The 10908-nt window shown below is 46.8% G+C and overlaps 1 protein-coding gene across 1 annotated transcript; it reads left to right on the top strand.

Annotated features, from left to right (window-relative positions):
• The first annotated feature begins 200 nt into the window (after nt 1-200).
• LOC126056227 (uncharacterized) lies at nt 201-4946 on the top strand. The gene is made up of 3 exons (XM_064036636.1): nt 201-646; nt 705-4123; nt 4243-4946. Exons 1-3 carry the CDS (start codon nt 201-203, stop codon nt 4944-4946), a joined length of 4569 nt encoding a protein of 1522 aa, XP_063892706.1.
• Nucleotides 4947-10908: the final 5962 nt, after the last annotated feature.

The following is a 10908-nucleotide window of genomic DNA, read 5'->3' as shown; positions in this document are numbered from 1 at the left end:
CCCGAGAAGGCGTATCTGTGTGACTTCGTGTCAAGTTCTTCAGCGCACAGGCAGGGTGCGCGGGGTGCGGCGTAACCGGCGCTTTAACATCTTCTTCGCGTCGCATCAACTGGGGAGACTGTCCCCGCCGCCGACTACTATCTTCGGGTGGCGATAACAGCTGGTCCTTCGAGCCGGATCCTGCAATCGAAGAACTTAACATGCCAGTTACCAGGTCGCAAAAGAGCGTGCCGGTGCGGCCGCCAACGCGCCAGGATGAAGAAGCACCCTCATCGGCCACGGGGGGAGCGACGTCGGAAGAGGCGTCGTCCGCGACGGCGTCCACCGGTACAACGGGAACGGAAGAAACGTCAGCGACAACGTTGACGGAGACTACGGCCACCACGGATACGACCGTGACAACGGCAGCGTCGCGTCAGAAAAAAGCGACTGCCAAGAAGGCGCCACACCAAACGCCGGAAGTCGGGGAGGAAGAGGCCACCTCGAAGAAGCCGGCGGGCGCAGGTCGTCGGCCAAGAAGCGTCAAGTCAACGAGTTCAGCAGCAAGGCGCCGCGAACTAGAAGCAAGGGAAGAACTCGCGCGTCTGGAGCTGGAAGCTGCCCAGGCGGCGACTAAACTAGCCCGCGTGCGCCTAGAACTCGCACAGTGTGAAGATGACGACTCAGATTTGGAAGTAGACAACGAAGAGACCGCCCAGGTCCAGGATTGGATCCAGACCTCAGTCCTTAAGGACGGCGCCAGAGAAGAGCGCGGCGGAAAAGCCCGAACGACCGGCCAAGAAGGTGCAGCAAGTCACGGCCAAGGAAGAGGCCGCATCGGGAAGCGCGTCGATGGAGGTGCAGACGCTCGCCGCCGCCCTAAGGGACGCCTTCGGGAGGAGCGGCGCAGCAACGGCACCGCCAAAGTATCTTCACGAACTACCGATGTTCGACGGCAGCAGCAGCGAGTGGACGGCCTTCCGGGTTGTCTACGAAGATACGGCGCCCCTATTCAACGAGGCGCAGAATATGGCGCGCCTGCGACGCGCTATACGAGGGGCAGCCCGGGACTCCATCAAGAGTCTACTGTACTCCGAGGCGGCACCAGGTGACGTCATCCTCGCGCTCAAGAGGAGATTCGGCCGCCCAGAGGCGCTAGTGCTCGCGGAGTTAGAAAAAGTGCGTGCGTTACAACGAATTAGTGATAACCCGCGGGACATATGTGTGTTTGCGAGCCAAGTAAACAATAGTGTTGCGGCAATAAAAGGTCTGAAAAGGCCACAGTATTTGTGCTCGCCCGAAATGGTAAAACAGATTGTTGACAAGTTGCCCACAGTGTTAAAGTTTCGATGGTACGATTACCATGAAGGTGCGGACTGCAGTGAGCTTTCCGACTTGACAATGATCAGTGAGTTCTTGAACAAAGAAGCGGACAAGTGCGGTGCGTTCGCCAATAGTGAAAATGTCAGTGTTCGCCGAGTGCAACGACAGTGCACAAACCACATGGATTGCAGTGATAACCGAGTGCAACGACAGTGCACAAACCACATGGATTGCAGTGATAACAGGAACACGAAAAGGAACCAGGTATGTCCACTTTGCAATAACACTGATAATGATCACGCGCTGCACGAGTGTCGCAACTTTCTAAAGATGTCAGTCGATGACCGCTGGGAAGCTGTCAAAAAGTCGAACATATGTTTCAAGTGTCTGAAAGACAGACATAGAAAAAGCTCATGCAGGAAGCCGCCGTGTCGAATATGTAAACGTTGGCATCACAAGTTACTTCACAGTGATAATAAAGGTGCGCACGACGAGAAAGTTAAGGAAATTTCAACTAACGTGGTCGCACCTGTGCACACTATGTGCACTACACGCGCATATTTAAAGATGATTCCGGTTGAAATCTATGGGCGCACGGGTTCTAAAAAGATAATGGCTTTATTGGATGAAGGCTCTACCGTCTCACTGTTAGACGCCGAGGTGGCGACAGAGATAGGCGCTAACGGCGAAAAGGAGGAATTATTAATAGAAACAGTAGGCGGTCGATTAATAAGGCATTTAGAATCTGAAAAATTAAATGTTAAAATTCGAGGCGTTCACCAAAATACGAAACGACTTCTAGAGCGCGTTAGAACCATGGATAATTTAAAGCTGGCGCCGCAGTATATTGATAAAAATAGAATTAGTGCATGTAAACATTTGAGCAAACTTGTACATGAATTATGTTATACACCCGAGTCACCACGGCTCCTGATTGGCCAAGACAATTGGCACCTCATAGTAACTCGAGAGGTCAGGCGAGGTCAGCCGGGTGAACCAGTGGCGTCGCGTACTAACCTAGGCTGGGTGCTGCACGGAACCGACGCGGGCGCAGCACGCCCGGTAAACTTCATCAACACGATATCACATTTAGTTAATAAAGATGAAGAAATGCACGAGACAATTAAACGTCACTTCGATATAGAATCATTAGGCGTGACACCTAGACGGCCGTCCACAGATATAGAGGCACAGGCCACTGACATATTGGAAAGTACGTGCACAAGACTAGAAGACGGGCGGTTTGAGGCCGGCCTATTGTGGAAACGCGACGTCAAGTGTATGCCGGAGAGTTACGCATCTGCTTTTAATAGATTGAAAAATGTAGAGCGCAAATTAGATAAAGATAGTCATTTAAAGAAAGAATACTCTGCGCAAATCGACCACCTCATAACAAACGGTTACGCAGAAAAGGCGCCGACATGCGCTGATGAGATAAAAAATGATAAGCAGTGGTACTTACCTCATTTCGCGGTGACGCACCCGGTAAAAAAGAAAATAAGAATAGTTTTCGACGCAGCCGCCAGGTCGCGTGGCGTTAGCCTAAATGATGCATTGTTGCCGGGCCCGGACTTATTAAAATCGTTATTCGGTGTTTTATTGAAATTCAGACGCGGACCGTACGCTGTCGCGGCCGATATTAAGGAAATGTTTTTACAAATAAAAATAAGAGAAAAGGACCGCGACAGTCTACGCTTCTTATGGCGAGGCGACAATAGAGAGGTAACGCCCACTCAATATAGAATGACTTCGGTCATATTCGGGGCGACGTCGTCGCCAAGCACAGCGATATATGTGAAAAACAAAAACGCATTAGAACACGCTACAGAATACCCCGCCGCGGCTGAGGCAATAATAAACAATCATTATATGGACGACTATTTGCACAGTTTTCATTCAGAAACAGAGTTCATAAGTGTGACGTCGCAAGTAAATATGATACACAAGAAGGCTTGTTTTGAATTGCGTGGGTGGGCGTCTAATAAACCGGGGCTCCTGCATGAGTTAATCGACACGAACAGCGCTGTAAAAACGGAAGTGGACCTGGGTGAGAAGGAAGAGAAGACGCTGGGTCTGCGCTGGTTTACAACTTCAGACAAATTAGGTTTCAGGGCTAACCTGCGCAACACACCGCAGGACATAGCGTCGGGCATACGCACGCCCACTAAGAGAGAGGTAACCAGCGCAGTAATGTCGACTTTTGACCCATTAGGATTAGCGTCTCCTGTTTTAATACAGGGAAAAAAACTACTACAAGACATATGGCGCAGCGGAGTGTCATGGGACCAGCAGATCGAGAATCGAGAGGACGTCGCCTGGAGAAAGTACCTGCAAGACGTGAAGGTTCTACAGGACTTACAGATTCCTAGGTGCCTGGCGCCACACTGCACAGAAGGGGAGCTGCATACGTTCACAGATGCAAGTGAGCAGGCGTATGCAGCTGCAGTGTATTGGCGGACCAGTACTGCAGACGGCAGAAACCTCACGCGGCTGGTGGCAGCTAAAGTCAGAGTCACACCGTTGAAACCCGTGTCGGTACCGAGACTAGAACTGCAGGCGGCACTACTTGGGAGCAGGTTGGCGCGCTCGGTAGAAGAGGAACTAGATTTGCAAGTCGAGCGAAAGGTCTACTGGACAGACTCCAGCGTTGTATTGTCGTGGATAAAGACGGACCCGCGGACGTTTAAGATGTTCGTTGCTCATCGGCTGGCCGAAATTGAAGAATCAACGCGCCCACAAGAATGGCGCTGGGTGCCGACCGCACTTAACCCCGCCGACGACGCGATGCGCGACGTCCCCGAACACTTCAATGCTAATCACCGTTGGTTCACAGGTCCCGACTTCCTTGCCTATAGCGAGGACAAATGGCCGGCCAGGCGGTCATTTAAGACCGAGCCGACCGGCGAAGAGAGAGCAGTCGACGCGGTAGCAACGGTGCAGAGCGTCGTGCACACAACACCGACCCGGCGCGCTTCAGCGCCTGGACGCGCTTGCTGCGCGCGACAGCGCGCGTGCTGCATTCACGCAACTGTGCCGACGACGCGTGCATGTGCACGCCTGCCACGACCGCCTGGCGCAAGGCGGGCCCGAAGCGGGCGCCTACCCGGGCGCCACCCACCGCACAGGCGCCTAGCACGCGCTTCGTGCCACTCGACGCAGAGCTGCTGCGACGGGCGGAGCTGCTACTGCTGGCGCGCAGCCAGCACGACAGCTTCGCAGACGACCTGCGCAACCTCCGGCTGCAGCATCAGCTGGAGCGAGGCAGCCAGCTGCGTCGCCTTGACGTGGTGCTCGAGGACGGCGTCATCAAGCTGCGCGGCCGCATCGACGCTGTGCAAGGCGTCAGCCTTGCATACAGGCGTCCACTGGTGCTCGACGGGCGCCACCAGGTGGCGCGCCTCATCGTGGCGCATTACCATCACCGGTTCAATCACGCGAATCACGCCACGGTGATGAACGAACTAAGGCAACACTACTGGATCCTCGGGCTACGGGCAGCGCTGCGTGCTGTGCAGCACCACTGCCAGTGGTGCAAGCTGCGGAGAGCGCAGCCCACGCGCTACCAACGGGCAACCTACCTGCGGAGAGGCTGGCGCATGGGTGCCACCCTTTCACCGGCGTCGATTACTTCGGCCCCATGGTGATCACCGTGGGCCGACGCACCGAAAAACGATGGGGCGCACTCTTCACGTGCCTCACCACAAGGGCCGTGCACATGGAGCTGGTGTCATCGCTGTCAACAGACAGCATGATCCTGGCGTTGCGACGCTTCGCGGCGCGACGCGGCATGCCCGTTATCTATAGTGATAACGGCACCAACTTCGTGGGGGCCAACAAGGAGCTGCAAGACACGATGGCTGCACTGCAGCCTGACATCACCGACGAAGCCGCTAAGCTGGGTCTACAATGGAAATTCATCCCACCTGGCGCTCCTCACATGGGGGGAGCATGGGAGCGTTTAGTGCGCTCGATCAAGGCAGCGCTAGACGCCACGCTGAAGGAACGACATCCCAAAGAGGAGGTCCTACTTACCCTCCTCTTGGAAGCAGAGCACGTCGTCAATTCGCGGCCACTCACTCACTTGGCCGCGGATTGGCAAGAAGAGCGCTGACGCCAAACCATTTCCTCATCGGGCGCTCTTGTGGTGGAGCACGCATCGGGAGCTTCACAGACAGCGAGCTAGTGGGACGCCACACCTGGCGTACTACGCAACGCCTTGCCGACCACTTTTGGCAAAGGTGGTTGCGGGAGTACCTACCCACGCTACTACCGAGGAAGATCAGCGGGAGAGCCTGCGCTACAGATCTGCGCGTGGGCGACGTAGTGCTCATTGTCGACGGCACTCTTCCACGGTGCACTTGGCCGCGCGGCAAGGTCGCGGCCGTGTATCCTGGTCCAGACGGCAGAACGCGCATCGTGGACGTGACAACCAAGGGCGGCGTGCTACGACGGCCTGCTACGCGTCTGGTGGTGCTGGTGGAGGCGCCGGGAGAGTCGCCGAGCCAGGAGGACGGTGCTACGCACGAGGGGGAGACTGTCGGCGACGGACTACGCGCGGCGAGCGAAACATAGACCCTCGGACACGGGGGTCTCAAGTAGTGGCAGGTAGAGCCATCCACAGTTAGGCGCGCACCGGTTTCCTTACTTGAATTGTAAATATTTCGTAACTTTAAGTGTCTTGTTTACTTGTTTTATGTAGTAATATTATGTTTAGATTAAGATAAGATGTTATTATTTAATTATTATGTGCCATGTTTTACTGTGATTTATGTACGTATAAGTGTTATGTTGTTTAAGTTTAATGTGTACCTTAACAATAAGTTAAGATGTCTTATATTTGTAAATAATGTTGGAAAATAAACATATTATATTGGGGTGGTTTTATTTAGTCAATGTTTAGGATACCTAGAACTAAGTCGCCTGCAGCATGCTTTGAAGGGCCTCGCCCGCTGCTGCTAGTGGTGAAAAGGCGGCTTAGTTACAGGAATAGGCGACCTGCTCTTCACCATGGGACGTGATGAGCAGGGTTAGGAATCCGGTGAGTACCACCACCCTAGGGTAAAACGCCGAGGGGTGTCAGCGCCAGAGAGCCAGGACACAACCTCGTGACCATGAATGGGTCAAAGGGTGGTTGGTACATACGGATCACAGCCATGTGCTAAGTCTCAAGGCCAAAGGTTAGGATCACCACTTAGGCTTCCTAGATTAGGTCTAGCCTAGAAAATGGTGATCCTACTAAGAGACTTAGCATAGAAAACTAGGTAGGTTCTTATGGGAATAATATATAACGTAATGTATACGTATTAGAAACTAATTATAATTAAAATTGGAATTGTAACTAGAATAAATACATTGTAATATAAGAATTTACCTATGTATGACAAATAAAACCGCCCACAACCGAGCGCTAGTGTTGTTTCAACGCGGGCCCACGACCCGCTCAATAAAAGGCGGGCCGCGGCGCCCACACAGTCAGTCATCATCGAGCCTCCGTTGAAGCAACACGACGCGTCCGGACTGTTGGAACCAAGAAATGCTCGTGTTTTATTCCTGAAATCCTGATCCCGAGAAGGCGTATCTGTGTGACTTCGTGTCAAGTTCTTCAGCGCACAGGCAGGGTGCGCGGGGTGCGGCGTAACCGGCGCTTTAACATCTTCTTCGCGTCGCATCAACTGGGGAGACTGTCCCCGCCGCCGACTACTATCTTCGGGTGGCGATAACAGTAACATTATGAATTTATTAAGATCCAATAAGCTGTAAGGTCTTACTGGAGCGCTGTCTTTGCTCTGATCTCCCTTCATACAACCATAACCCTTAATTATTCGACATAATCATCGATTTAAATTCAAACGAATACCAATAAAAGATATGCAGGTCATCAACCCCTCCAAAATACCCAAAAACCAACCAAAGACTTAAACACCATCATTAACCACACGCATGTAAAACCTCCATGATCCGTTTACAACATCTTGCTGTCTCATAAATTTGAAGGTGGCAACCCTAATAGTAGGGTTGCCAGTTAATGCATATTAAGTTATACACAACGCAATACACACGTTGGTTGGCTTGTCACTGTCGCGTTTCCACGACCTTGTAGAAGATATATTAGCCTTTGTAACGTGCCTTCTAAATAATCTCAGGTTTTGTTAATGGAAAAAAGATTGGGAACAAGATTCTGAATTTGAAATATTCTACTTTTTTGGTGGTACACTTCTCAGAACTGGGGATATTGTGTAACAGAGGCAGGTATGTGTTGAGACTTCTCTAACTTCATTTGTTTTATGTATTTTGTCTTCTCAAAAATAGTCATACCTAAAGTTATTAACTCACCAAGAGTTCACTATTTATATGAATAGCTTTGTATCCTTTATCCTTTTACTTATGAACGTATTAAACATTTTTTTTCGCATCCATTCCCACAATCAATAAATGCTTATATGTACCTATATCTTTTTTGCAAAATGTGCATTAACGATGGGTTCATTCACTGCAGTCTCATGGGATTTGACCGAGGGCATAGCACTCACATTGATGTGTGAACTAACAATGCCTATACTAGACTAACATGGTATCACCATCCATCTAGGTGAACTTTAAAAAATATATTTTGAAATAAAGGTATTTTACTAGGCACATGCTGAACATAAATCATTAAAATCAGCTTTCGACTCAGGGTTAATCAATGTTAGTTTTTTGAATCCCTTGGTACAAATAGGCTATAAGTTATTTTTTGACGTAGCGTAAAATTGTCTATAACAATTGTCTGATGAAGTTAACAGATAAGTTAGGTTTTGGACATGTCCTGAATAAATAAAACCATTCTTCAAACTACATGTAAAAGTTTGGATTCAAGACTTACTTCTTTGTGGATGTAAGGTGAAAACTCAGCGTTCAAAAATTTTAGTATAACAAACCGATTATGGAATTGACTGTCTTTGAAATGAGGCCTAGCAACATAACAGATTGATCAAGAATATTCGAGTTTTTCTATTTAGCTATTATATAGGGCTACATATATCTATGTAAAAGTAGTTAATTAAAGATATACGTTTCTAATGGAAGTACATTTTGTAAGTTCTCGCAACCAACACGTTTGGTTAATTAAAATTACATCATAAATTCCAGTTAGAATTTAAACAAACCTTTGAAGGAAGTTTGTCCAAATAATTATCAAATTTATGTCGGTTTGCGAAAATACTCGCTTCGGGGAATAGTGGTTTTCTCTACTAGTAACATAAACTTTATTAATGTTTACTATTTAGGGTGTAAAGAAAGTTTTCCATAGTTTATACCTGTGAAATTTGTGGCGTGTTTGTCTTTTGGGGCTGATTTCTCAGGTAGATCAAAGGTTTCATATTTGGGTCATAAACTTGTAATTAAATCTTGGCTACAAACATCTTGATAGAGATAAATGGTAGTGCGCACGTTATAACAATGAAGATTCCGGCAGGTATTGAACCAAATGCTTTGATTCATAATTACCTTCAAAATGAACTGTCAGCCAACCATAGGGCAAGCTATCGGCCGACAGTTTAATCTGCACTACCTATGGGAGATCTTAAACATTTTTTTTATATTTCTACAATTAATTTGAAAGAGGTCTGAAAATATAAAGCATTTTTTCCTCAGCAACTAATAACTCTAATTACGTACTAAACGAAAAATGACAGATATATATATAGTTTCGATCAAAATCTATAAATACCCACTCACAGACATAAATGGTAGTCCCTCGGCTCCTAATCCAAATCGCCCACACATCAGACTAGTTAAAGTTATTTATTAACCATAGTTATCCAATGTGGGCCGCTTCAATAATATATAAACAAGATTACTTTAGATTATTACATTAATACAGATTAAGAATATTCTCTTTTAGTATCGGATATTGTAATCTACACCTACAGTTTAATATTATAATCTTACCTATTTAGACCTTCTCCGGTTGTGTGGGATTATCAGCCTATGAGAGTGAAGAAATAGGGAGTGCACCTGTGTCTGCGCAAATGCTTGTGCACTATTGTCCTGCGCAGCTGGCTGATCACACAATCGGTCTGAACAATTATTATTATAATACCTTTGTAGTTTTGGTTGAAAGGTATACCTAACGAAATATTATATCAAGCAAAATACCTGATACATTTGACCAAGATTCAATTCAATTTCATTATCGTACACCACTTCTTACCAAAGTAATGAGACAACATTAGTCTTTCTCAGAACAAAACAACCGAACTACCGTGCCACCGTTCATGCTGTCTTTATAAGCAACAGCGTCAATAAGACCTAACAAACCATACTTTAATTAATCCATTTACTAACAAACCAATGAAAATAAAGCACAAGGCACAATAATAATACAAAAAGAAAACAAAAGCATAAAGTTAGCAACACTGGCACCCGTTCACAAGATACGGCCGTTCGATACACAGCGGTTAGATAACATATCGGTAACAACAAGCCTGGATCTGATTGCATGTAATTTGAATTTACGCTTTATTTCTAATCAGAATCAGAGTATAATGGATCGACGATAATTTTGGTGTTTAGTTTATGAAAGGTATTCGGTAATAAGTTGTGGAGCTATGTAGATTACTTATCTCATCATCATCACCTTTTATTGTCTCACTGGGCATAGGTACGCGTCTTTTCAAACAGAGAATGACCGCTGGGTTGGTGGATTGGCCATTTAAGATTTTAAAGTCCAGATATTTTCCTCGTTCAAAATATTTTCCTTTTACACAGGAATTGATAACAGGATACTGTAGAACGATTTACCAAATTGCATTCAAAAGTAGGGAACTTTAAAGCAACCTATGAACGGTTCGTAGGTAAGCTGTCAATAGAAATTGATTTTATGATCACTCTTGCACATAAACCGTTAAAAATAGATAATCACATACAAAATAATTGGACCAATATTTATTCATCCCATTCACCTCATAATTTTACTAAAACGACACCTCAGTAATATATGACATGACCCAAGAAGGCCTCAACGTGTAAATAATACAAATGTAAGAGTAGACTATAAACTAAACAGTCGGCCGACAGTTTACCCGACTGTTGTCAAAAAATATGTTTTAAAGAAAATCTTGACTCCAATCAAAGTTTTCAGTCGGTCTGATACCGACTCCTGATCTTTGTAATGTTCGTACTACCATTCGAGCTATGAGAGTGAAGGAATAATGAGTACACCTGTATCTGCGCTTATGTTTGTGCACTATAATTTGTCCTGCGCAGTTAGCTGATGTCCTTATATAGCCGTCGCCCGTAGCCAAAAATCGGCCAGGAGGACATCATCATCATCATCACTACCATTTATCTTTACACTGATTTATGAGCCTTAACAAACTGTCGTCTGACTAAAAGTTGGCAGTGTATAGGTATATTATAGGTATCGGTTATTTTGCGCCATATGGGCGGAACGATAGCACGTGGCCACTACAGGAGCTAAGCCAGGCTCGCGGGTTCGCTTCAAAATATTATAGAGGTTTTTTTTTTATTTTGGTACTTTATGTTCGTGTTTACTAGCAGATGTTGAGAACGCATTGGATGTATTTTTAATAAAGTATGCCGTATTTTTTGTAACACTATATATTG

Source organism: Helicoverpa armigera, chromosome 10, assembly GCF_030705265.1.
Source record: "Helicoverpa armigera isolate CAAS_96S chromosome 10, ASM3070526v1, whole genome shotgun sequence".
Lineage (NCBI taxonomy): Eukaryota > Metazoa > Arthropoda > Insecta > Lepidoptera > Noctuidae > Helicoverpa > Helicoverpa armigera.
This window is presented reverse-complemented; position numbering and strand designations above follow the sequence as displayed.